Here is a 27,969-nt window from a genome sequence, read left to right as displayed (position 1 = left end):
TTAAAAAATAGTATATTTTAAGCGGGTTATATATATATAATATTTAATATGTTAATACTTCGTCCAATACATACAACCTGAATTTTCTGTTTTCTTCCACATGGGATAAAGGATTCGGAGTTTGATGCTAAACTCGGAATCCTGCTCTTATCCCATATGGAAGGAAAAAAAAGTCCAAGCTGTATATAATAGATGTGCCCCTTATTAGAGTAAAAAGCTCCCATCGAACCTCTTACGCACGATTGTCCAACGGCTGCTTGATAATAATTAAATTAAAATTGCATACAACCCTTTTAAGTTGGATATCGGAATCTGATATCCAACACCGATATCCAAGATTGTCATCCTCCCCCTGAGACGGAGGCGGATGACGATATCAGATGTCGGCACTGTAGCAACCGATATCCGATATCGTAATCTGATATCAGGATATCGGAAAAAACAGATACCGAAGATTTGATTTTCGGTATCTGATACAGCATCCGTCCCGTAGCTGTAATCTGATACCGGTGTCAAGACAGGCGAACACTAGTTTGAAGTGACCTTCGTTAAGGGGATTGGGGCTATAAAAAAATCGTCCACTTTTCCTCCAACAGGCATATCTGACCCACCAACCATTTCGCAATGGAGAGTAGAGAGAAAATGAGAGAGATACAGTTGGTAAAGAGAGAATATAGAAAGGAAGTGAATAGATAAAGAGAGAAAGTAGGAAGAGTGAATAGATAAAGAGGGAATAGAGAGAGAGAAATTAGGTAGAGAAAGATGCGGCGTCATGGGAATTGAGATGAAGAGAGAAGTGGCAGAGTAGGTGGAGAAAGTACGTAAAACGCGTCAATACAAAAAAATCACAACCGTCGTATAAGATAAGAGCGGAGAAAAAATGGGTACACGATGGGTCAAAAGATAGAGAGAGAAGGAAAGATAAAAGTCACACGAAAGAGGGTTCTGTGGAAAGAATATGCAAAGAAACTATAGTCTAGATAGCGATCACGCCGTGCCGTTGTTGGTCCCCTTTCTAGCGGCGGTGCTCCTCCGCCGGCGTATGACGATGAACCAGGTTAAGACTTCGAGAATCACGGCAACCCCGGCAATGGCGGAGATCACGCCGATGTACGCCGTCCTCCAGTTCTTCTCCCTGTCGAGGATCTCGAATCCCTCGAAAATGTTGATTACGCTCAGCACGATGATGGAGTAGCCCACCAAGTGGTGGTACACGTTCCAGTATATCCTCCTCTTGTGATCTTTGTTTGGCCTCAAGAACAGCGCAAACACCTGAAATTCCGTATCAACAACAATGCAATTATGAGAACAAATACAAAAGGATTCACATGAATAGACAGAGGTTATCCATGTCATACTTTGATAGTCGATTAGAGTAACAACGACCGTGATAATTATTATAAATGAATACCGATAGACAGATATCCGCAGAAAAAACAAAAGATGAACAAAACCAAACGATACTGGTGCACATAGTAACAACTCTACTCTTAATTGTAATAAGAAGCGCAGACAGAAATAAAGATTAAGAGAAGGAAATAATAACGGTACCCGTACTAACAGTATATTTTGAAGCATGATAAAAACAATTATATACGATAGAAGCTCAAGGAAAGAAGTATTAATGAAAACAGATGAGGATGGCGCACAGAGTAACAGTAACAGTAATAGTGAAATGAAAAAGATTTCGATAATTGTGCCGATATCGCCAAAATAGTTGGTGGACGATGATTTTAAGGGTTTCGATCGTGATTGATCGAGGAGGTTAGAGGGGTGAGATGGGTACCTGAAGCGTGGCGAGGGAGAAGAGCACGATGCCGATGACCCGGTGCTTAGAGTACTGGATGCCTTGGGAATCGCTGCCGAGCTTGAGCCCCGTTCCCCACCCGGCCACGCCGAGCACGTAGGCGGAGCACTGGCACGCGACGTGGAGATAAAACCAGGCGGGATCCGCCGACTCGAAAACCCGAACGTAGCGGGCAATGACGACGCCCAGCGGCATGAGCACTCCCCAGCTCACTCCGTTCAATATCCCGTGCACCTGCGCACCACCCACATCATAAAAAATAAAAAAAATCAATCTCCTCATCCCCATTTCCAACCAAAACAAGCCCGATGAACTAGTTAACACAGCCTTCATCAAAATCAGAGGACTTTCATCTAAATCGGCAAAACACGAATCCTAGCCAACAGGAACGGCGCAAGTCCCCTTCAGTCCATCTCAAGCTACTGTCCGTCTTCCATTCCTTTGAACGATAGAAGAGAAAGAGAGAAAGAGAGACCGAGAGACCGAGAGACCGAGAGACCGAGAGACCGAGAGACCGAGAGAAAGAGAGAAAGAGAGACCGAGAGACCGAGAGACCGAGAGAAAGAGAGACCGAGAGAAAGAGAGAAAGAAAAAGAGAAAGAGAGAGATAGAAAGAGAGAAAGAGAGAGATAGAAAGAGTGAAAAAGAGATAAAAAGAAAGAAAGAGAGATAAAAGAGAGAAAGAGAGATAAAAAGAAAGAAAGAGAGATAAAAGAGAGAAAGAGAGAAAGAAAGAAAGAAAGAGAGCAAGAGAGAAAGAGAGAAAGAAAGAAAGAGAGCAAGAGAGAAGGAGAGAAAGAGAGAAAGAGCGAAAAAGAGAAAGAGAGAGAGAGATAGGAAGAGAGAAAGAGAGCAAGAGAGATAGAGATAAAGAGAGAGAGCTTACGTTTCTGCGGCGGTTGACGTTGGTTCCGCTGGCGACGGAGTCGCCGGAGAGGAAGTCGAGGGTGCCCAAGGAGAGCACGTTGTCGCCGGAGAGGAAGTCGAGGGTGCCCAAGGAGAGCACGTTGTCGCCGGAGGGGGGGTGGCCGGCGGGGACGCCGCTGGCGAGCGCGGTCGACGCCTGCCAGACGTGGCTGACTCTCGTGGCGTTGTTGGGCGGTCTGATCGTCGCAAACACGGAGACGACGCCGCCGGAGACCGCGGCGGAGAGCCGCGAAACGTTGAAGCTCAGCTCCCCGCGCTGCATCGACGGCCTGTAGCTGTCGATCCGAGACTGGAACGCGGCGACGGAGCCGGCGCCGTCGACGACCGCGACGAGCGCCTGCGTGCCCACCATGCGCGCGCCGGCCGGGTTGAGCCCCCACGCGACCCAGCCCGACGAGGCCAGCGGCGCGCGGAAGGCGACGTCCACGGCGGCCTCGGCCGGGCGGTAGGTCCAGTGGAGGGACGCGCCGAGCCGGGGCAGAGACGCGCACCGCGCGTACGTCGCGCCGCCGGCGAAGGTTTGGCTCGCGCACTGCGCCGCCGACGGGGCGATCAACGCCGCCGCGGTTGCGAGGAGGAGGAAGAGGGCGACGGCCCTCTTCGCGGTCGCCATCGTCTCGCTTCTCTCAAGCGCTTGATGTTACTTCTCCTTGCGTTTCTTGTCTCCTAATTCTATATGGCTCTCTTTCCGACGCAGTTTTTACTTGTGGGTGTGTCTGCGTAGGTGTATTTGATTTTTGGATGGAAATAGAGAGGGAGAGGACGGAGGAGGTTGAGGAGGAAGGGAACGGGAGGAGGAGCTTTATACGACGCGAGTAAAAAGAAGGGAAAGAGGTGGGGGAGGGAGGGATGGTTGGTGGGTGGTCAACAGTATCTTGACGCGGAGTTTCGTATAAGAGAGAGAGAGAGAGTGTGAGAAATAGCGAGGTAGAGAGAGATAGAGAGGTAGAGAAAGCGAAATAGAGAGAGAGAGAGAGAGAGAGAGAGAGAGAGAGAGAGAGAGAGAGATCGCTCTTTGAGAGAGAGAAACAGGGACACAGAGAGAGAGAGAGAGAAAGAGCGAGAAAGATCGCGCTTTGAGAGAGAGAAACGGGGATAGAGAGAGAGAGAGGGAAGAGAGAAAAGGCAAGGGTAACAGAAAGCATAATAGAGAGAGAGAGAGAGGAAGAGGAAGAGGAAAAGAGAGAAAGAAAGACGGGGCCAGACTTCCGGGTGGGAACTGAGGAAGCCTCCTCCGTCCACCAAGGCGGCGTCTCTGAAGACTTGAACCCCAATACTTTTTTCTTTGAGTCCCTCTCATACACAACGTCGATGCCCTGTCTTTATTCTCCGTGTTTAACATTTAATTACTCATCTATTCGGTCATCCCTTTAGCGTTCTGCTTTCGCTTCGGACCAAATACTGGTCGTGTCAATTACGGAGGCAGTTCCCTGATAGAAGTCGGAGATTTCTCCCTTCATCCTCTCAATTAAATGTTTTCTAGCTCTATGCCTCGTGGCGCTGCCGTGTTTAATCGGTGTTGTCGGTCATAATGCTGTATCTTCTATTTTTTTACTCTCACCTAGTTTTATATTTAAGCGTATGAAAAACCTGTAAAGAAAGGATTACACAAGGAGAAACCCAGAGATAGAAACACAACTTTTCTTTCTCTTTCGAACTATATTTTAACTCCTGACAGGGAAGAGGATCTTGCCTTTTTCGATAATACACTTATTTTACTCTGAAATATTCGATTGGAATGATCAGATAAGACAACAGCCAGGTCTACAGAGAGAAAACCTAAGACTGAAGTAAGTTTTCAACACGGTATCGTGTTCATTTGACTTATTACCGCGTACCCTGACGACATGAAGCTTTTATTTCTCCTGATATGTGGCCACAATCTCTGGAAGCTACGCGTCAACCAAAGTGGAAAAGGATGTCACCTGAGTGTTCTAGAAGCCTGCAATCCGTTTAATTTCCAATTTCATTTTTCAAATCACAAAGATCTCCGGAAATTAATGGCGATTTCTGTAGTTCAAAAATATGTGGTTAATTGTTTTTCGGTAAACAATAACTCTGACTATAGGAATCCGATGTGGACCTAGTAATTTTCTGTGAAGGTAATGCGTTGTAAAGCTAATGTTCAAGAAAAGGAGAGACAAAATTTTTGAATGTTGCTGAGTTTTACTGAGAAGTGAATACAAACAATACACAAAATGGCCGACGGGCATCGTTAGAGAGGATTATTTTTATTTTTGAGAACGCTTATTGTCATATATCCACCAAATATTGATTAGTTACTATTATGTAAAGGAAAGTAAAACCATTTACTACTAGCGGTCGGTATTTGAATGTTTCATTCACTTCTATTCCAAATGTATCATCATGATTTTACTCCAGGAACTCATGTCACTGATCTGTTGAAGTGTTAGATAAAAAGATGGCGGTAGTTTTTTGTTCATTGGCTTGTAATGTTGCCTTGCTGTCGTCATCCCTGAGCATAATCCTTGCCAGGCATTTGTTCATTGGCTTTGCACCTTTAATTAATCTACACTAATGCATAATTAGTAAAATGTTCATATTATCCATTTTAAAATGAGTTAGTAGCTGTGATTTAATATTTTGATAATTGTAGGGCAAATCATGAATTGAAAAATTAATATAGATTTATAAATTTATGATTTGGAGTAGGCGAAGACTTTTGGATTTAGTCCTGTGGCTGGTGTGACCATTGTTATCCATGGGATTGAAAAGGCCAGGACCGAACATGACCTGAGTTCACAGTGAATTCACAGAGGGTGGTGTTGACCATGTGGAAAATAAGAACATGAAGAAACCAACTACACTCTAGAAAGATGTGTGTCATTTAGGAAGAAGTTGCCTGAAATAATCCGTTTAATTTCCAATTTCATTTTTCAAATTACAAAGATCTCCAGAAATTAATGGTACTTGTTGATTGGCTTCGACCATTGCCTTGCTTTAGATAGACTGTTGTCATACCGGAGCATAATGCTTTCCGGGCATTTGCATGTTTATTCATTTTTTTATCTATGGACTACTAGTGTTTAGTTTTTTAATAAAGGTGACTGGCTGTTAACTACCTTTTAAGTTATCAAAATGAATACTCATCATGCATAACAACGATATGTACATGAAAGAATCTCACCTAAAATGAATACTTTCCACTGTACACATACTCCTTGATTACAGCTAATTGAAATGAAAGTCATATGGTAAAATGATATGTAGAGTTGGCCATTTAGGACTGAGGACCAGTTTGACCCAACCAAACCGGTGGTCCTTGATTTGAGGCTGGACCGGTTGGTCAAACAGGATTAGGTCCAAGGGACAAACGTGACAGGAAGTAATTTATTAAATACATTTAATATTTTTGGGAAAATTATAAAAATATCAAATCTAACTCGATGGAGAGGTTCCTATTGAACTCAGTGTAGACATCATATATTTGACCATCTATGGACACCCACTTGATGTAGAGGATATTTAACATTAATATGAACATAAAGTTTCTACTCTGACTTTGACATTGACAAGACAACCTGACCACACCAGGACCGATTCAGACCGGATCGGGATGTTACAAGAACAGACCAAAACCGGACCGGACCCATCTTTCTTTAGGTAAGATTTAGGTCTTTGCTAAAACCCTGGACCAGACTTGGACCGTCAAAGCCTAATGATATGTTGAAAACAATATATTCCACCGAATTAGAAAATTCAATAAAAGTACTTACAAACATAGTTTGTTTTCAGGTGGAATAATTTTTTCTTCATATGACCACTCAGCATCTCATGCATTGGTTTTGAAATTAATGAGCTTACCCTTTTTGGAATAATCCTAAGCTATCATTTTTATATATCTCTTTCATATTTTTATTCCGTAAGTTGAGACTTTATTTTATTCCTTTAGTTTTTTCGGTGTAGTTTTACTTGTTTGTTTCCCCAACTGGTCTTTGCAAGTTTCAGCATTTTTTAGAATCAGACCAATCAGAAGACACTGAAATAGTCAGAAAGACAACCATTTGTAGAGTAATTATTCATTTCATCAAGCTCATTCTCTTGCCTGTCATCTTTGTTTTTGGAGTAACACACTTTCTGATCGATATAATTCCCAAAACTTGAATGACTGCTTCTATTTTAGTTCTATTTAAAACGTCTCAAGGAAACTACAATGATTCCATAACTAATTATAGATAAACTGAATGAAGGGAATTTATATTTATTTGGTAATCTCTATTTTAGTTAATTTTTTATAGGAAATTAATTTAGTTTTAAAAATTATACATACACATTGTTACTAAACATTTAATTACCATAATTCACTACAGGGCATCGTGGGTGCCGTAGAGCTTCTCATAGAAATATAAAAATGTATCATCCACTTCCTACATCTGGCCTGAACCTTTGGGTAGGCTTCACAGGATCAATAACCATAGCTGCACAGAGTACGTAGAACCTTGGTATGGTAATTCGGGAAGTCCCTCCAATGATGACTCCCATACAATTCTTGCGACAGCTGGAGAAGCGTCTTACGGGTAAAGCACCATATCCATATAACAGCTTGCCACCTATGCTTCGCCATCCATTCCAAGTTTAGGGACCTAGGTTATAATTTAAAAGCAATTTGAAAAGGTACCATGAATTTAACTACCGATCCACTAGATCATAATGCATCATATAAATTCATTGATTCGCACATCAAAGCAGCATATAATGGTTATAGTATTGCAGAAATTGAGTTGGTCAGTGTTACCCAGTATTGTTGCCTTAAAAAGTAGGAATATGTCTTCAGATATTAATAAACTACAGAAATCATGGTTATTCAAGGGCATATAACATCTCAATCAATTGATCAAAATCACATGGCATCTCTCTTTCTACAAATTTTATTCTATCTCTTTTTTGTCAGCACATTGTTGAAAACAAACTCCAAGGAAAAGGGTGTTTTTTTCAAACTTGTCTTAATTTTAGTATCCCAATCAAGTAGTATTAAAGGAGCATGCAACATCCATTCACACAACCTGCTAACTTGCTAGGCCAAAATATTTAATACAAATATAGGTGGGTTCTCCCCTAATCTTTATACATTGGTAATTTATTCTCTCAGCTCATATCTTGCTTGGATGAAGTATTTACTTAATGTAGATGTGAGAAGTCAATTTGAATTGTGAATGGTTCTTTTCAGATTTCTTCTCATTCTTGCACTTTGTGGAAAAGTTCTTCAACATTTACAAACACACCAATCTTCTATGTCTATGACTTCAAACTCTGCTTGGATATAGCATGGCTTCTCAAATCTCATGCTTCCATAATTAGCACAATACCAAACTCTAAAGTTCTCCCTTTGATGTGAATCATGTCGATGAAGCTTTATGTCCTTTTCAGTGTCACTTGCTTTCCTGGAAGTGTCTATCAAACTTGATGCTCCTTCCTCAAACACTGTAGAAAACATTTTTACAAGCTTGACCTGTCGGTTAACTCACCATATTCTCAAATATATATTTTTCGAATTCCAAAAGTCATAAAAAATCAATTCAAGTAATCATTATAATGTCAAAATGAGTGAAGTTACTAATAATGATCAGATTCGCCTTAATGGAGATATTTGTAACCAGCAAGATAGTGACACATTCCATATCTCATTGTCCACTAATAACATGTATTCAGTATAGTAGACATGTAAATTTTTTAAAGACCATCAAAACATGATCTGACATAGTCAATTATGATTAAGTCATAATATGAAGATTACTATACTTTAAGCATGTGTTCTAAATACTCAAGAGAGACTTCAAATTATCCATATAGAACCATGTTATCTAGTCTCACAGATATGATGAGTATAGCATGTTCCAAAGTCATTAGTATGGTGACACTAAGGATAGATAGTGGGTAGTCTTAGCAGAAAGAGTACACTTAATTTATTTGTCAATTCCCTCAATATTATTATACCAAAGTGTCAAGTAAGTTTAAGACATGTAAAGGTTGTGGAAGTGATCCTTAGACCTGAGACACAAAAGATGTATTGTGGATGGACAGATCTACTTTGACATGGCCTATGAGTTCTTACTCATACAATTCTAAGCAATCTTATTTGGGTTAAGAAAGAAGCTCATGAAGATGATTGAGTTATCCAGATAGGGTCATCTACCCTCACTATAAGAGGAGACAACTCAAGGAATAAGATGCAATGAAGTCCTTTGCCAATGCAATGGAATACCAAAACATGTTCTTTGATGATTTCTCAATGAATCAGTACTAATTCATATGACGGATTAGGGTTTCATACTTGATCATACCCTAAGGCATCCTAGGATCATCAAGTAAATTAGGGACAATACAAACATGGTAACTGATGGCAAACAGGTTCCATTCCTTTGAATCTTGTAGAGCACGAGTTGGTGACCTAGACCTATCACTTGGGTGGAATCTATCTGTCATTAATTAATATGTATGATCATATACGTAATTAATTCTGAAGGCCAATAAAGGTTATTTGGCCAGTGGAGTCATGAACTGGAGTCGTACATGGGTCCGGAGGGTCACACGCAAATGGTCTTTTGGACATCATAAGATTTACTTAATACAAACAGGGAAAGGCCTTGTACAAACTATACCCATATCAAATTGTTTACAAATCTTCCCCTTCTTATACCTTCTACCCATGGCTCCTCTACATTCTCGATGCAATCAATTGACATAATGATGGTGGAGGAGTGTGAACATAACTTGTCCAGAGGAAGGAGGAGATTTGACTTGCTAGGGGTTGTGCGGATAATTCCAGATGCTGCATAGTGGACCAGCTCTACATGACTCACTTGAGGATGTATCAAATCATGGATTTGATCTGTTCCAAGTTATTTAATTAATAGTTTTGTCGATGCTTTATCATTATGTTCCAACTCTTTTGATGAAGGATTTCACTTTATTTCATCCAGATCAATGCAATAGAGCTCTACACATCTTTCACCTGATAACTTACTCATCAACTTACCAACAAAATGACACAATTTTTTTTTCCAGGTATTAAATAAGGATCTGAATGCATGAGACTTACTAAAACATTTAAAAATATACTGAAAATTTAATGTCACACAATGTTAAGAAAACATTACAATCCATTTCCATTCATAAGTAAAATCTTTTACTGGCTTCGGAAGGAAAACCAAAAAGCAGAAGTACTTACAAACTATATAATCAAATTGCTATCACAAATTTCTAATTAATAAATACAAAATAAACCGTTCGTCAATGAGAACCAATGTATCCACCATACCATGAAAGAGTAAATCTTAAAAAATATTTTTATAGGATGTAAGAATCCTCAACAGAGTGTTAGAAATGTGAATAAAATAATTTAGTATCAAAATTGGACCAACATTATCAGAGAATTTAGAAACTCTATCCCATTTCAGTCTTTCTCATTAAAAATAGACTTTAAAATGGTAAGATTCTTGTATGATGAGATACACTATTCCACTAAAATTCTTATATGATTTTAGGGTATTCTGATGGGAAAGTTAACTTATGGTCCTCTAAGAATTCCCTTCTATCTTTCAAAGACTATTCTGAAGAAAAATTTTCATAAACTGGATCTCTGTCATGGCATGGGATGACAGACACATGATGGTAATGTTTTAAAACATTTTTTATATAAAGGCTTGGGTGAAAAATATATTGATATCATTCTAACATTCACTTTGTTTTTTTATCAGAAAAATAATTAATTAGAATACCAGTTTTGATTGGAATATGAGAAACCAGAAATTACGATTAAATCTGTAATTTAAGATATCTGGTTAATAAAAAATATGTATCATTTTCATAAAAGCCTAGAGCAATTAAGGGTCAAATCCACAAGAAAAGAGTATTGAATAAAAAATATTATCCTTAATTTCTATTTTTTGATCTTATACTTGTTTTAATAATTTAATTTAATCGAAAGAAAAACTAGGGAAGAAAAATTCAAAAATAATTAATCCTCTAAAACCTAATAAAATGAAATTTTGTAGAATGACTTAGAGAATTTTAATATAACTTTGTAGTACACAACTACAAATTAATTCTAATTTAACATATTTTAACTGACACTTTGGGAGCGCTGAGTAATGGTAAACAGAGATTGATGTGAGTTGAGTGGAGTGGATGAAAAGGATATCATGATGATTGCGACAAACATGATGTTGGTAGGTGTGCATAGTGACCATCGACAATGCATCAAATAACAGGAAAATGATTACTTCTCTAGAAGATGAATAGAAGCACATAGTATGTGTGGCACACGTCATCAACCCTCTAGTCCAAGCAGGGCTGAGATCACTATGGGTTATAGAGTCACCATCAGAGCCCATCATTTTGGATGATAATAGTCTTGGCGCCAATGATAATGAAGAGTTCAACACACATGATGAGTTTGGTTCATCTTCGTTGGGCAAAGTAGTTCTCTGGCTAAGGGACATTGTCACTACGATACATGGGTTGACACAATGTGATCAGTGCTATGTATAAATGTGCAAGTAGTTTGGCCTACGGAACCAGAAAAAGATCCCCTTAGATTACACGACTTGGTGGAATTTAAAATATGAGATGCTTGTCGCAAGCATCGAGAAGAGGGATATTCTTGATGTCATGGCAATAAATGTGATGAAGAAACTTGTGCTGGTTTACAAAGAATGGCAGATGATCAAGGATTTTTCAAGGATACTGCAACCCCTTGTAATGGTTACGGCCCTTGCTTGCCCATCGAAGTCATCAACAACAAATGAAGCAATTGTTATCCTCAAAGCGATAACGAGGCATATCGACAGTGTCATGTGCGGGATTACAAAGTCAAAGATGTTTCAAGTTAATAGTTCCATATCATCATGTCAGCAAACTTCCGTCTACAATGTGTGACTGGCCATTAAGACCATGCTGACAAAATATGCAGCTGCCCTCACTCGCAACCAGGCCTTCACTATTGCTGCACTCATCGATCCATACATGAATTTACAGTTAATTGATCGTGAATATCGGGACAAAGTCATCAGTTATATGCAGAATTTATTAACTACGCATGGGGTTAGCAATGATCAAAACATGACTGATTCAGTTTCTTTTGTATCTTTTCATCCTGCCTAGACAGCTACAGTTTTTTTCAATGAATCACTTGATGAGTTCTTGTCAGATAATGATCATGCACCCACCTCTAATCCAATGCATGAGCTAGATGTCTATATTAGCTCACCCACTATCAAGGTAACAGAACCGCTACATGGGTAGAAGGTCACAAGTGAGCACTCGTATCTAGGATTAGCAGTAATTGGAAAGGAGTTCTTATCAGTCTCAGCGACAAGTGCACCCTCAAAGAGATTTTTTCCGCTGGTCATGCCATCTTCAACTACAAATAATCAAGGTTGATAGCGGAGAACATTGAGCTACTCATGACACTAAAGTGTTGGTGGCGAACAGATGACACTGTCAACAATGGTAGTAACAAAAATAATGAAGATAACAACAAGGATCCAAGGGTTGATTATCATGTTGAACTTTTGAAACTCTATTTTCAATACTGTTTAATGACATGCCATTCATTTCTATTGTCTAAAAATATTTTCCTCCATATTATCTTATAGAGTACACTAGTTTGGACAGCATTATCATTATTATATAGTAAGAGGTGGAATCAAGTAATTATAACTTTCAAATTTTTAATAATACTGTGTGCCCACGTAACAGCTCATGATCTTAACGTACTAAACATAATGCACTATGTTTTACCAATATTTTAATTGTTATCTAGTTCGAGGTGGAATCACATAATTATAAATTAAAATTTTGAATCATACCTTTTTAATAATACCATGAGCCCACGTAACACCTATTTTTCACAACATACTGAACATAATGCACTATGTTTTACCAACATTATAAATATTATATAGTTAGATGTGGTATCAAATAATTATAAATTTAAATTCTGAATCATAATTTTTCTATAATCATCAAATGCATTTAACTAGAATATATATCTTCAATATTTTAAGAACATTGAAATCATTGTCTAGTCATAAATAAAAAGTTATGGAGTTAATTTCTTAACCATTAATTGCATTTAACTTGAATATATATCTTCAATATTTTAGGAACATTGTAACCATTGTCTAGAGACTAATAAAAATTTATGGAATAAATTTCATATCCATCAAATGCATTTGACTTGAATATGTATCTATAATATTTTAAGAACATTATAACTATTGTCTAGTGATTGATAAAAAGTTATGGAATTAATTTCATCACCATTGCATGCATCTTCAATATTTTAAGAACATTATAACCATTTTCTAGTGATTAATACATAGTTATGGAATTAATTTCATAACCATCATTTGCATTTGAATGTATATCTTAAATATTTTAAGGAAATTAGTTATTGAATATAAAACTTAAATTATTGAACATAAAAGCACAGCAACAGCCCATGACTGTCGAACATTGCTAATGGACCCTTGCTATTGGCATTGGCAAGAAGTTTTTTTATTTGATTCAAAATGAGTTTAGTATAGAAATTATGATGACTATTCTTGTTGAGAGGATACATGAGCACTTGCTATATAGCTATGATTAGGGCTGGCCAAAGTCTGCTTGGATGGCTTCTCACAGCCAGCTACGGGCTTGGCTACAACCACTATTGTAGCTACTCAAGACGAAACTTGTATTGGATTGTCTGAAGCTGCTGTTGTGGCTGCCCTATTGGCAACTTTCACCTGGGTGGAAACTGTCTTACGCCTCATGAAAAAATAAATGCACAAGGAAATGATGGTCTCACATCCGAACTGGCTCGAAGCGCATTGCAAATGGAACTTTCATTTAAGATGTTTCTTAATTTTGACCATCCATCTTCATAAAGAAGAGAAAACGGTCAATATTCAATTCCTTTAAGTTTATTATCTTTTTCCCTTTTACTTCAGAATGTGAGCTGCCAACTAGGCACTGAATTTGATAAATACATGTGCGATACGGACGGTGCAGACACGGACGGTGCATCATGACAAGGAAAAGGGACCATTGAATATGAGGGCGTTGGCAGCTGCAATTGAATGGCAAATTTTGAAACCCCAATTGTCATCAAACTTTCATTTTTAGTCAGTTTCTACCCTAGACCATCATCCTTGTTTACAAAACAGCAATTGCCTACAATGAGATAGATTCATACGCAACCTGAGAAGCACCAGAAATATCTCACATCAGTTAAAGAGTAAAATAGAATATGTTCTCTTGATTGAAAAATTATCTTTTCACCCATTTTGAAGCAATTCCAAAATTAAATTGGGAAAGATCCTCATCTGATTTTATATTCTAACTCTGATCCATTCTGAGGTCACATCCTCAGGATCCACAAGGGTTTGTGACTAGTGAGAATGGGGAGTGTAGATGATGAATGATGGAGGGACATCCAGCAGAGTAAGTTCAGACTCATCGACAACCGCACTGCAAAGCCCAAGCCGACGCGAAGAACACAACATTTTGATATCAGGTTTGATGACAGCTTCCAATATTCGTTTATTTCATGCACGTATAATATTGTGGGAGGGGGGGGCTGTGGCTGCCCTTATGGGCTTCCAATCTTTGTTTATTTCTTGGTGCTTCTCCAATAGGGTCTCCATCGTCCCTTCCTCGGAGTGCCAATCATGTGTTCTATAGATCAACTTGTGGAAGATGGTCGCTAGTCGCCTGCCGCTTCGGCCAATCCCACCTCCAGCCCTGTGACAAACTCAAATAAGGGTATTCATTTCCATGCATTATTCATCTTAAATCTCCTAAAAGTAAGTACAACATTCCCAAATAATGCTTATTTTGTATAGTAATGAGACCATGCCTTTTCACTTTCCCAATGATTAAAAAGCATATATTTTTTAATTAATTAATGTTTCCATCAATGCTTTGACATGCATTTCACAAGTTACACAGTTTGGGATTTACTTTTAAGAGGATTTGAGGGATATTTCTAACCCCCACTTGACTCATTGAGTCAAGTGGGATATCAATCTAACGATCTCCCTAGTGTGTTGACTCTTCAGGTCAAGGTTGACTTTTGATGGTCATAAAATTACAAAATTTTATGGGGAAGTCAAGACAGGAGTCTTGAGGCTTGGGACAAAATTTCAAGTCAAAATGAGCAATCAAGAAAAAGATGCATGCTAACCAGCGGAGTTGTCTCAATCGATAGGCTTGGTATAAAGGAGCTTGAAGGAAACCTTCTAGAACGTCCTTGGAGGCTTCTAGGTTGATCAAGACACATGTGGGTGACTCTAGCTGGCAGATCCTGGTTGGAGGAGGGCCCAGGGTCGAGATCCAGCCCAGGATCCATGAGGTGGAACCCATCCACCCATCTATTCCAGCCCAAATCCAAGGGCTAGAGATGACTTGTAACTAACTCTAACTAACTTGTTCTTTTCCCTCCAAATTCGACCTGGACTGAAAGAATCTGGTTGGTTGGAGTGTGATCACTCGGATTGAGGCCTCAAGAACTCAATCCTGGACGTTCATCCATAATACAACCACCAAGAATGGCTGAAACAAACACATGTACCGCTATAAAAGGGCCCTCCTCACCCTCCTTGAGGGCATCCAAGAATTGAGTATTGCTTTGTTCACTTTCCTTCTTTCTTGAGCTTGTTCCTGGGTCCATCTTCATTCAGAAGGTGAAAGGAGTCTTCTAGAAGCATCCTGGATCTTGAAGCCAGTTGGTAGGGAGCTGGAGCAACAACCTTGGGCCCTTTGGGGTAAGACAAAAAGGTTACATGCTTCTTCTCACCCTATCTCCTTTTAGAATTCTCTTAAGCTTCTTGGCTATCCTTAGACAGATATCCAACGTCTCAAGCTTTCTAACGCCTAATCACACGTGTCAAACCGATATCTGGAACTCCAGATATTGTTGTTTTGGTCCACCGCAAGTGAAAGGACCTCCGCGCGCGCGACCAGCGGCGAAGCCCAGCGCACAAACAGCGGCGGAAGCGCCCAAGCTTGTGCGCTATCTCTCGCTTCCTCTCCTTTTCTCACTCGATTAAATTCAGAATTTTTTATCTCTCTCTAGAGAGAGAAACAATTCTGAAAAAATTCTCAAAAATCATTCTCAATCTAAACTTTCTACGAAAATTGTTTCACGCTTGGTAAAATTCATATCATCCTTATTAATTGAACATTAACCTTCTTAATCACTAAAAACATTACAAAAAAGGTTTATATGAATCTTGAACTTGCAATACTAATTGAAATTCATCCTAACTAGCTACCTAGCTCCCTGAGGGATCGACCCTTACTAAAATACTACTAGTAAGGAAATAAAATTGTTGATTGGTACTAAACTATACTTACAAACGACTTAAGATCAAATTTTACCCCTTAGTTTGGACCAATCACCCTGCCAATGCAGAGTTTGGAAGAACCTTACTACACCCATCGGTGAACACCTACCCAACGTCAAGGTCCCATGAGAATGACCATACGGCACCTCCTGCTGAGTTGCACCGCGGACCGACATACTCTATGCCTGGACCAATTCATGGAAGACAGAGGTGTCGTTGTCCGCACACGCTGTGTCGAGGCCACTACACTGGCACTTCTGCGATCAGCGACCCCCCCCCCCTCATTCTACCGACCAACTTCGGTTCCACTTTGTCAGTCGCTAACGGACATGCCCTATCGACCGCCGTCAACTACTAACGGTAGTAGATTTGGATTGTACTCGGGTCCTGACACCGCCACCCTCAGCTGTCTAGCCATCAATTCACCCTGTCCTCTTAATTTTGGATCACGCCAATCTGATAGATCATGTTGCATTCTCGCCGGCACCAACCTACCAGGTCTCAGGTCGACTTGTGCCCGCTCAACGTCTGACCCGCGTCCTTCCACAGCTAGTGTAAGGGACGTGAGCGCTCTTCTCCACTGTTACCTTAATGACCGACTCTACGTGCCTTTCTCCGACTACACTAGGGTTCTCCTTGTCACAGGCTCCCACGTCAATTCCTCGACGGTTGCGGCTTGCCTAAAGCACCCAAGTCAGCCCCGCAGGTCACATTCCTCTTCCCCTCTTATAGTATTATTACATCTTTCAGTTCCATCTTTTGAATGTCCCTTACTCCATCAGCCTTCGATCCAACCACCTGGGTCATTGGGAGCTTGTCTGTGCCCTAACTCCTCGTGTCATTACCTATGCTTATGTCATTACCTACTCTGCTTATTTCAGGCAACTTCTTCCTAAATGACACACATCTTTCTAGAGTGTAGTTGGTTTCTTCATGTTCTTATTTTCCACATGGTCAACACCACCCTCTGTGAATTCACTGTGAACTCAGGTCATGTTCGGTCCTGGCCTTTTCAATCCCATGGATAACAATGGTCACACCAGCCACAGGACTAAATCCAAAAGTCTTCGCCTACTCCAAATCATAAATTTATAAATCTATATTAATTTTTCAATTCATGATTTGCCCTACAATTATCAAAATATTAAATCACAGCTACTAACTCATTTTAAAATGGATAATATGAACATTTTACTAATTATGCATTAGTGTAGATTAATTAAAGGTGCAAAGCCAATGAACAAATGCCTGGCAAGGATTATGCTCAGGGATGACGACAGCAAGGCAACATTACAAGCCAATGAACAAAAAACTACCGCCATCTTTTTATCTAACACTTCAACAGATCAGTGACATGAGTTCCTGGAGTAAAATCATGATGATACATTTGGAATAGAAGTGAATGAAACATTCAAATACCGACCGCTAGTAGTAAATGGTTTTACTTTCCTTTACATAATAGTAACTAATCAATATTTGGTGGATATATGACAATAAGCGTTCTCAAAAATAAAAATAATCCTCTCTAACGATGCCCGTCGGCCATTTTGTGTATTGTTTGTATTCACTTCTCAGTAAAACTCAGCAACATTCAAAAATTTTGTCTCTCCTTTTCTTGAACATTAGCTTTACAACGCATTACCTTCACAGAAAATTACTAGGTCCACATCGGATTCCTATAGTCAGAGTTATTGTTTACCGAAAAACAATTAACCACATATTTTTGAACTACAGAAATCGCCATTAATTTCCGGAGATCTTTGTGATTTGAAAAATGAAATTGGAAATTAAACGGATTGCAGGCTTCTAGAACACTCAGGTGACATCCTTTTCCACTTTGGTTGACGCGTAGCTTCCAGAGATTGTGGCCACATATCAGGAGAAATAAAAGCTTCATGTCGTCAGGGTACGCGGTAATAAGTCAAATGAACACGATACCGTGTTGAAAACTTACTTCAGTCTTAGGTTTTCTCTGTAGACCTGGCTGTTGTCTTATCTGATCATTCCAATCGAATATTTCAGAGTAAAATAAGTGTATTATCGAAAAAGGCAAGATCCTCTTCCCTGTCAGGAGTTAAAATATAGTTCGAAAGAGAAAGAAAAGTTGTGTTTCTATCTCTGGGTTTCTCCTTGTGTAATCCTTTCTTTACAGGTTTTTCATACGCTTAAATATAAAACTAGGTGAGAGTAAAAAAATAGAAGATACAGCATTATGACCGACAACACCGATTAAAAACGGCAGCGCCACGAGGCATAGAGCTAGAAAACATTTAATTGAGAGGATGAAGGGAGAAATCTCCGACTTCTATCAGGGAACTGCCTCCGTAATTGACACGACCAGTATTTGGTCCGAAGCGAAAGCAGAACGCTAAAGGGATGACCGAATAGATGAGTAATTAAATGTTAAACACGGAGAATAAAGACAGGGCATCGACGTTGTGTATGAGAGGGACTCAAAGAAAAAAGTATTGGGGTTCAAGTCTTCAGAGACGTTGCCTTGGTGGACGGAGGAGGCTTCCTCAGTTCCCACCCGGAAGTCTGGCCCCGTCTTTCTTTCTCTCTTTTCCTCTTCCTCTTCCTCTCTCTCTCTCTCTATTATGCTTTCTGTTACCCTTGCCTTTTCTCTCTTCCCTCTCTCTCTCTCTATCCCCGTTTCTCTCTCTCAAAGCGCGATCTTTCTCGCTCTTTCTCTCTCTCTCTCTCTGTGTCCCTGTTTCTCTCTCTCAAAGAGCGATCTCTCTCTCTCTCTCTCTCTCTCTCTCTCTCTCTCTCTCTCTCTTTCTCTCTCTCTCCCTCTCTCTCTCTCTCTCCCTCGCTATTTCTCACACTCTCTCTCTCTCTCTTATACGAAACTCCGCGTCAAGATACTGTTGACCACCCACCAACCATCCCTCCCTCCCCCACCTCTTTCCCTTCTTTTTACTCGCGTCGTATAAAGCTCCTCCTCCCGTTCCCTTCCTCCTCAACCTCCTCCGTCCTCTCCCTCTCTATTTCCATCCAAAAATCAAATACACCTACGCAGACACACCCACAAGTAAAAACTGCGTCGGAAAGAGAGCCATATAGAATTAGGAGACAAGAAACGCAAGGAGAAGTAACATCAAGCGCTTGAGAGAAGCGAGACGATGGCGACCGCGAAGAGGGCCGTCGCCCTCTTCCTCCTCCTCGCAACCGCGGCGGCGTTGATCGCCCCGTCGGCGGCGCAGTGCGCGAGCCAAACCTTCGCCGGCGGCGCGACGTACGCGCGGTGCGCGTCTCTGCCCCGGCTCGGCGCGTCCCTCCACTGGACCTACCGCCCGGCCGAGGCCGCCGTGGACGTCGCCTTCCGCGCGCCGCTGGCCTCGTCGGGCTGGGTCGCGTGGGGGCTCAACCCGGCCGGCGCGCGCATGGTGGGCACGCAGGCGCTCGTCGCGGTCGTCGACGGCGCCGGCTCCGTCGCCGCGTTCCAGTCTCGGATCGACAGCTACAGGCCGTCGATGCAGCGCGGGGAGCTGAGCTTCAACGTTTCGCGGCTCTCCGCCGCGGTCTCCGGCGGCGTCGTCTCCGTGTTTGCGACGATCAGACCGCCCAACAACGCCACGAGAGTCAGCCACGTCTGGCAGGCGTCGACCGCGCTCGCCAGCGGCGTCCCCGCCGGCCACCCCCTCTCCGGCGACAACGTGCTCTCCTTGGGCACCCTCGACTTCCTCTCCGGCGACAACGTGCTCTCCTTGGGCACCCTCGACTTCCTCTCCGGCGACTCCGTCGCCAGCGGAACCAACGTCAACCGCCGCAGAAACGTAAGCTCTCTCTCTTTATCTCTATCTCTCTTGCTCTCTTTCTCTCTTCCTATCTCTCTCTCTCTTTCTCTTTTTCGCTCTTTCTCTCTTTCTCTCCTTCTCTCTTGCTCTCTTTCTTTCTTTCTCTCTTTCTCTCTTGCTCTCTTTCTTTCTTTCTCTCTTTCTCTCTTTTATCTCTCTTTCTTTCTTTTTATCTCTCTTTCTCTCTTTTATCTCTCTTTCTTTCTTTTTATCTCTTTTTCACTCTTTCTATCTCTCTCTTTCTCTTTTTCTTTCTCTCTTTCTCTCGGTCTCTCTTTCTCTCTTTCTCTCGGTCTCTCGGTCTCTCTTTCTCTCTTTCTCTCGGTCTCTCGGTCTCTCGGTCTCTCGGTCTCTCGGTCTCTCGGTCTCTCGGTCTCTCGGTCTCTCTTTCTCTCTTTCTCTTCTATCGTTCAAAGGAATGGAAGACGGACAGTAGCTTGAGATGGACTGAAGGGGACTTGCCCCGTTCCTGTTGGCTAGGATTCGTGTTTTGCCGATTTAGATGAAAGTCCTCTGATTTTGATGAAGGCTGTGTTAACTAGTTCATCGGGCTTGTTTTGGTTGGAAATGGGGATGAGGAGATTGATTTTTTTTATTTTTTATGATGTGGGTGGTGCGCAGGTGCACGGGATATTGAACGGAGTGAGCTGGGGAGTGCTCATGCCGCTGGGCGTCGTCATTGCCCGCTACGTTCGGGTTTTCGAGTCGGCGGATCCCGCCTGGTTTTATCTCCACGTCGCGTGCCAGTGCTCCGCCTACGTGCTCGGCGTGGCCGGGTGGGGAACGGGGCTCAAGCTCGGCAGCGATTCCCAAGGCATCCAGTACTCTAAGCACCGGGTCATCGGCATCGTGCTCTTCTCCCTCGCCACGCTTCAGGTACCCATCTCACCCCTCTAACCTCCTCGATCAATCACGATCGAAACCCTTAAAATCATCGTCCACCAACTATTTTGGCGATATCGGCACAATTATCGAAATCTTTTTCATTTCACTATTACTGTTACTGTTACTCTGTGCGCCATCCTCATCTGTTTTCATTAATACTTCTTTCCTTGAGCTTCTATCGTATATAATTGTTTTTATCATGCTTCAAAATATACTGTTAGTACGGGTACCGTTATTATTTCCTTCTCTTAATCTTTATTTCTGTCTGCGCTTCTTATTACAATTAAGAGTAGAGTTGTTACTATGTGCACCAGTATCGTTTGGTTTTGTTCATCTTTTGTTTTTTCTGCGGATATCTGTCTATCGGTATTCATTTATAATAATTATCACGGTCGTTGTTACTCTAATCGACTATCAAAGTATGACATGGATAACCTCTGTCTATTCATGTGAATCCTTTTGTATTTGTTCTCATAATTGCATTGTTGTTGATACGGAATTTCAGGTGTTTGCGCTGTTCTTGAGGCCAAACAAAGATCACAAGAGGAGGATATACTGGAACGTGTACCACCACTTGGTGGGCTACTCCATCATCGTGCTGAGCGTAATCAACATTTTCGAGGGATTCGAGATCCTCGACAGGGAGAAGAACTGGAGGACGGCGTACATCGGCGTGATCTCCGCCATTGCCGGGGTTGCCGTGATTCTCGAAGTCTTAACCTGGTTCATCGTCATACGCCGGCGGAGGAGCACCGCCGCTAGAAAGGGGACCAACAACGGCACGGCGTGATCGCTATCTAGACTATAGTTTCTTTGCATATTCTTTCCACAGAACCCTCTTTCGTGTGACTTTTATCTTTCCTTCTCTCTATCTTTTGACCCATCGTGTACCCATTTTTTCTCCACTCTTATCTTATACGACGGTTGTGATTTTTTGTATTGACGCGTTTTACGTACTTTCTCCACCTACTCTGCCACTTCTCTCTTCATCTCAATTCCCATGACGCCGCATCTTTCTCTACCTAATTTCTCTCTCTCTATTCCTCTTTATCTATTCACTCTTCCTACTTTCTCTCTTTATCTATTCACTTCCTTTCTATATTCTCTCTTTACCAACTGTATCTCTCATTTTCTCTCTACTCCATTGCGAAATGGTTGGTGGGTCAGATATGCCTGTTGGAGGAAAAGTGGACGATTTTTTTATAGCCCCAATCTTAACGAAGGTCACTTCAAACTAGTGTTCGCCTGTCTTGACACGGTATCAGATTACAGCTACGGACGGATGCTGTATCAGATACCGAAAATCAAATCTTCGGTATCTGTTTTTTCCGATATCCTGATATCAGATTACGATATCGGATATCGGTTGCTACAGTGCCGACATCTGATATCGTCATTCGCCTCCGTCTCAGGGGGAGGATGACAATCTTGGATATCGGTGTTGGATATCAGATTCCGATATCCAACTTAAAAGGGTTGTATGCAATTTTAATTTAATTATTATCAAGCAGCCGTTGGACAATCGTGCGTAAGAGGTTCGATGGGAGCTTTTTACTCTAATAAGGGGCACATCTATTATATACAGCTTGGACTTTTTTTTCCTTCCATATGGGATAAGAGCAGGATTCCGAGTTTAGCATCAAACTCCGAATCCTTTATCCCATGTGGAAGAAAACAGAAAATTCAGGTTGTATGTATTGGACGAAGTATTAACATATTAAATATATTATATATATAACCCGCTTAAAATATACTATTTTTTAATAAATATATATCTATATCATTTAATGTGTATTATACCTTGTTTTATATATACAGAGCATGATTTTTGCTTTTTTCTATATGGGATAACGGATTCGAAGTCTAATGTAAACTCAAATCCTGCTATCCCATATGGAAGAAAATAAAAACTTGCACTGTATAAATTAACCGGGGTTGAAAATATAACAGAATCATATGGCCATGGATGTATTTAAATCATTGAAATGATGATTAATAATGTTTTTTTCTGTCAATACCGGATATCAATATCCAGATACCAGTTCCAATATCCGGATATTGAAATCCGATATCCGTTATCCTATATCCGGATTGTCCTTACCCCTCCGATATCCGTCACCGATATCCGTCAACATCTAAAAGACGGATACCAATCGATATCAGATATCCAATATCAGACATCATCCGGTTTTCTTGCGATATCGGATATCGGACGGATATCGATTGGACAAAGACTAATTCGAACCACACATCTAATGAGTCTCCCACTAGGGGATCCATTTTTTGACTTACATGTAGTTCTCAATTAAAAAAATATTTCTTAACTAAACAAATGTAAATTTTGACATAGTTTTCACCAAGAAATTGCTTCCAGAGAATACAAATACAACCGCACATATTCCACATGCACAGTTTCTTGATAATCAAAGATGTTACCGTGATAGTGGAGCAACTCACCATATCATAGATGATCAGAATATTCTACCGCAACCACATAAGTACGAGGACAATGATCATCTTTAAATAGGTAATGGCACAGGTTTGAACATTCTAGCCGTTAGACCTTCAAAATTTACTACTTGTGACAGAATACTCTAATCTTAAAAGCATAATACATACTCCAAAAATACTAAGAATATGTTATCTATTCACAAATTCACATCTAATAAGGATGTTTCTATAACTTTTAAGCACCTGATTTTCTTCAATAACAAAACAACCAAAAAATTTTCCTTCAAGGAAAAACTAGATACATGCTGTACTTCCTGGATCATCAACAAACCAATTCTACAAAGGTTGGGAAGAAATCTTCAACAGAAATATGCCAGTCAAGACTATGTCATCCGTAGCTTTGAATATCCTACAATATCATTTGCTATTTTGGATTCTATTTTGCATCCTGAAAAATAATTTATCTGTAATTATTCCAATATTTAAAAATCTCATAAGCTCCCTTTATCATATACACAACATGTTTCTAATCACAAACTTGAAATCATTCACTTATATCTTTGGGGACATTGGCATGATCTGTCTCATTCAGATTATTCATACCACGTTGTCTTTCTAGGTGATTTTGGTAAGTATTCCTGGCTTTAAAAGCTTGAAAGAAAATTTGATCTAGTGGTAATTTTAATGACTCTTCAAAACATGTTGAAAATAAATTCTCATCCAAAATCAAATGCTTACAATCTGATGCTAGATTATAAGGTCCTGGTATGGATGAAAACTTGGAACGATTTGCAATGGAAGATTTAAAATGGAATCATAACAACATCAATAGAACATTTTATTCAAATCACATGGACATGGATTGAATCCGTGATTTATCAGATCCTCGAGTGATACGAGTCAAGCTTCTCATATGTGCAACCTCTAGGCATATCCACGCGATCCTCAGTAGATTGAATCATCTCTTTCACCTTTGATGAGCTCCATTCATACTCATGATTGTTGTTACTCTATCCTGATCACATCAGTAATTGAGAGGAACGAATGGGAGAAGGGAGAAGAAAGGGAAGATCCCTAGAAAATTATTTCCTAGAGAAATTTTGTTCAATGCCTTCTGCTATTAATAATGTGGGTATTTTCATTAACCCCCCCAAACTTTATGTATGTCTTAGAATATCCAAACGACATTTGCATATGACCCTCTAGGCCCATATATCATTCTAGTTAAAGAGTCTAATGACCCAACAACCTTTAGTGGGCTTCCAAAGTAATTAACTATAACAGCATATAGATTATCTAGTGATGGATAGATTTAACCAAATCAATAGATCTAATACCCAGCTAGTGGGGTGCCATGCTACACCTTGTGCTTTAGAATATACAAATGATTGTGTATTAGATCACTCATAGAACATGCCCATCATCAATCACCGTGCAAGTATAGTCCTTCATTCACTTGACGCTTCTAGGAAAACTTAAGGTACGGTAAATTTTCAAATGCTATTTGGTCTTCCAAGTTAGTGTTGATGCATTTTGAAACGATCTAAGAACTCTTCTATGATGTTTTACTACCACAAATAAGGACTTCCGTGAGCTGACTCTTGCCAACCAAGTATGGACTAAAGCAAGGCACTTTTACTCACTCATATTAGGGTTCCCATCTTGAGCACTCAATCATCTTTGAAACTTTTTTTATGTACCCGAACTAAGACCATTTCGAATTCCATGATTAGGAGCTCATAGATCATAGTCAAAGTACAATTATCCGTCCATATGAAGTCCTTGGTGTCTCATATCTAAGGACCACTTACAAAAGTGTGATCTGAATCAATCTGATTGAGAGTTTAGTATAATACCATTCCAGGATTTGTACATATGAAGTCTTTCCACTGTCTATCCTTATTGTCTCCACACTAATGACTACAAGACAGGACATACTCATCACATTAGTGAGGCTGTATAGTGTTGTTCAATGTATATACTTTGATGACCTTCTCTAGTATCCTTCTAATATGAATCTTTAAGAACACTTACTTAAAGACTAGTGGTCTCCATATTATGATCTCATCATAATTCATTTAGTCCAATCATGTATTCCTAAACTTCGTTATAAGAATTACACGTACATTAAATGAATACATTGTATCAATCAACTTGAACAAGATAAAGAATTTTCAATTGGCTTTTTGGCCATATATATTTCCTTTAATCTCCCACTTGGATAAAAGTCAATCACTCTTTGTGAACAAACCCTTTGTTTTCTAGTGATGCTAAAATTAATTAAGGTAACATAGGCACATTCTTGAACAAAATTGAACAGATGAAAGGAAACATAGGTACATTGTTGAAACAGTTCTAGCCATGCTTCATCAGATCAAAATCCAAAAGAAATTCTGGGACGAAGCAGTGATAACTGAAGCTTACGTCATGAACAGATTATCTACTCCATTTTTAGAAAACAAATTCCATTATTAAGTTCTTTTTAAAACTAACCATGACAAGTATGTACTTAAAAAATTTGGTTTCATATATTATACATTTACAATAGATATACAAAAAATATATTTGAGCGCACGTCAGAGACGTGCATAGTCGTGGGATATATCAAGGTCTTTCAGTTCTTGTAGGTAAATTTATTATATTATGAAATGTTATTTTATTTGACAATGGATTTCCTTTTACATTTTTACTTGAAACACCATATGATAAAAAAACTCCTTGGATCATTTCGTAATGATTCAATGAGTGTTGTCACCAGTAAAAGAGACAATAAAAATGTGACACAGTTGGCATGCGAAGTTCCAACTGTTACATGTTTAGTATCGCCCCTTGAATACTCAAATCATGATCCAATAGGTATAAAAGGTTATCACCCGTTGTTTCTGTTGAACTGTTAGATGTTGATCCAAACAACCATATGGATCCAGAATAACAAGTAATGAACATACTTGACCATTCTCATGAACAAGGAGACACTCTAAAAGCCAAAATTTTTATAGATTTGTATTTAGAGGAAGTCGTGGATCTATCTCCCTAACATCCTACTAGTCAATGAGCAAAGCAAAAATGCTTACCATTCTACGGTTAAGCACCTAATCCTAATGTGTCTAACTACAAAAGCATTTACCATGGGAGAACCTACCACCTTCTCCACAACATCCAGAAGCGACGAATTGATGGTTGCATCAACAACAGGAAAGCATGCTTTAATGCAAATGAAAATTTGGGATTTTTTTCACGCAAATCCAAACGCTCATGTCATTAGATGCAGATGGATTTTTAGAATAAAATATAAACCACAGGTGATATTGATAAGTAAAAAATCAGACTTGTTCATAAAAGTTTCAACCAACAGTGGGGCTTTAAGTTCATTGAAATGTTCACCCTTGTAATCAAGTATACTGTAGTCTGGTTAGTCATAACTTAAAATTTCATCAGCTAGATGTTTTCAATGCATTATGGCATGAAGTTATATACATGTAGCAACCACTCTGACTTAAAATTCCTGATTGTCCAAAAAATATTTGTCAACTTAAGAAGTATATCTATGAATTTAAGCAGTCACTGAGAACCTGGTTTACAAAATTAACTCTTTCTTCATAATATTTCTATTGTGGGTTAAAACACCGAGACGTATTCAAATGCTTGTCTGATTTTTCCCGCTTTATTTGAATCTATGTGGATGATATTCTATTAGTTTCTCCACGATAGTTAGAAATGAATCATTTATAATCACAATTAAAGTCGAAATTTTCTATAAAAAATCTTGGAAAATGCTCACAAGTCTACTGACATTGAATTTATTAAACATGATACAGGCTACATTGTGTCTCAATGAAAGTAAATTTCACAAATTTTGCATCAGTAAAATATGGAAATTAGTAAACCCACCTCTACTCCATGTAACTTGTGAAAACATTCATCTAGTAACAATGATCTTGCCAATCACACTCTGTATTGTAAAATTGCAAGTTCTCTTCAATACTTAACATTAACATAACCTGATATAGCATTAAAAATTACTAAATCCTGTCAAAATATGCATTCATCCACCTATGATGCTCATAAACATTTCAAGCATCTGCTTCATAACTTATTTGCAAACTCTCAAATGTTTCAATTAAGGTATTCAGTGATGCATATTGGGTGGGAGATCAAATTGATAGGCACTCTACTAGTGCTTTTCTAATACAATTTGACCAAATTTTGATCTCTTGGAACTCCAAGAGATAACCAACTATAGTAAGATCCAGCATCGAGGCTGAGTACAAAAAATTGAGAAATGCAACGGCTTAAGTCTTATGGGTTTGATTTCCCCTAAAAGAACTCCAGATCAACCCAACCAAAGTGCAAGTTCTACGGTGTGATAATAGTGGAGGTACATACCTTGCACCTAATCCAGTTTTTCATTGCAAGACAGAGCACATGGAAATTCATTTTCACTTCATCTTTGAACAGGTCACGGAAAAATCTCAGCAAATTTGATTTCTCTCTGGTGAGGCATAAGAGAGAAGGTGGCAGAGTTATCAAGAGAGAGATCCACAAGCGGATCTTCACCTAATGGGTGTGATTTAATCATGTCTTTTCTATCCTAGTCATTCTTGTTGTGCCACATACCCTCTTCCTGAAGTGATGTGACGGACATAAAGAACATATATCAGACGCAAATGTGTGTGCCACCCCATCCAAACCCTCTGAATGGGTCACGATTCCCACATCACCTCTACATCTAAGCCGTTAATTTGCA

At 39.8% G+C, this 27,969-nt stretch overlaps 2 protein-coding genes across 2 annotated transcripts; one reads left to right on the top strand and one right to left on the bottom strand.

Moving 5' to 3' along the window:
* Positions 1 to 835: 835 nt before the first annotated feature.
* LOC144707350 (cytochrome b561 and DOMON domain-containing protein At4g17280-like) lies at positions 836 to 3,530 on the bottom strand. Its single transcript, XM_078580451.1, has 3 exons — positions 2,694 to 3,530; positions 1,787 to 2,041; positions 836 to 1,272 (listed from the first exon to the last, which is right to left on the bottom strand). The coding sequence occupies exons 1-3, from the start codon at positions 3,345 to 3,347 to the stop codon at positions 988 to 990; spliced, it is 1,194 nt and encodes a 397-aa protein (XP_078436577.1). The 5' UTR covers positions 3,348 to 3,530; the 3' UTR covers positions 836 to 987.
* Positions 3,531 to 19,034: 15,504 nt separating this feature from the next.
* LOC144707463 (cytochrome b561 and DOMON domain-containing protein At4g17280-like) lies at positions 19,035 to 21,638 on the top strand. The gene is made up of 3 exons (XM_078580573.1): positions 19,035 to 19,865; positions 20,508 to 20,762; positions 21,277 to 21,638. The coding sequence occupies exons 1-3, from the start codon at positions 19,212 to 19,214 to the stop codon at positions 21,559 to 21,561; spliced, it is 1,194 nt and encodes a 397-aa protein (XP_078436699.1). The 5' UTR covers positions 19,035 to 19,211; the 3' UTR covers positions 21,562 to 21,638.
* The last annotated feature ends 6,331 nt before the right edge of the window (positions 21,639 to 27,969 follow it).

This window comes from Wolffia australiana, chromosome 9 (genome assembly GCF_029677425.1).
Source record: "Wolffia australiana isolate 7733 chromosome 9, ASM2967742v1".
In the NCBI taxonomy this organism is placed as follows: Eukaryota; Viridiplantae; Streptophyta; class Magnoliopsida; order Alismatales; family Araceae; genus Wolffia; species Wolffia australiana.
Note: the sequence above shows the minus strand (reverse complement) of the source record. Positions and strands in the feature narration are given on the sequence as shown.

Excerpts from the sequence above, each read along its gene's own strand:
- LOC144707350 (XM_078580451.1), bottom strand. The coding sequence starts at position 3,347 with ATGGCGACCGCGAAGAGGGCCGTCGCCCTCTTCCTCCTCCTCGCAACC. Across the intron at positions 2,042-2,693 it reads ACGTCAACCGCCGCAGAAAC|GTGCACGGGATATTGAACGG; the intron begins GTAAGCTCTCTC and ends GGTGGTGCGCAG. Across the intron at positions 1,273-1,786 it reads TCTCCCTCGCCACGCTTCAG|GTGTTTGCGCTGTTCTTGAG; the intron begins GTACCCATCTCA and ends ACGGAATTTCAG.
- LOC144707463 (XM_078580573.1), top strand. The coding sequence starts at position 19,212 with ATGGCGACCGCGAAGAGGGCCGTCGCCCTCTTCCTCCTCCTCGCAACC. Across the intron at positions 19,866-20,507 it reads ACGTCAACCGCCGCAGAAAC|GTGCACGGGATATTGAACGG; the intron begins GTAAGCTCTCTC and ends GGTGGTGCGCAG. Across the intron at positions 20,763-21,276 it reads TCTCCCTCGCCACGCTTCAG|GTGTTTGCGCTGTTCTTGAG; the intron begins GTACCCATCTCA and ends ACGGAATTTCAG.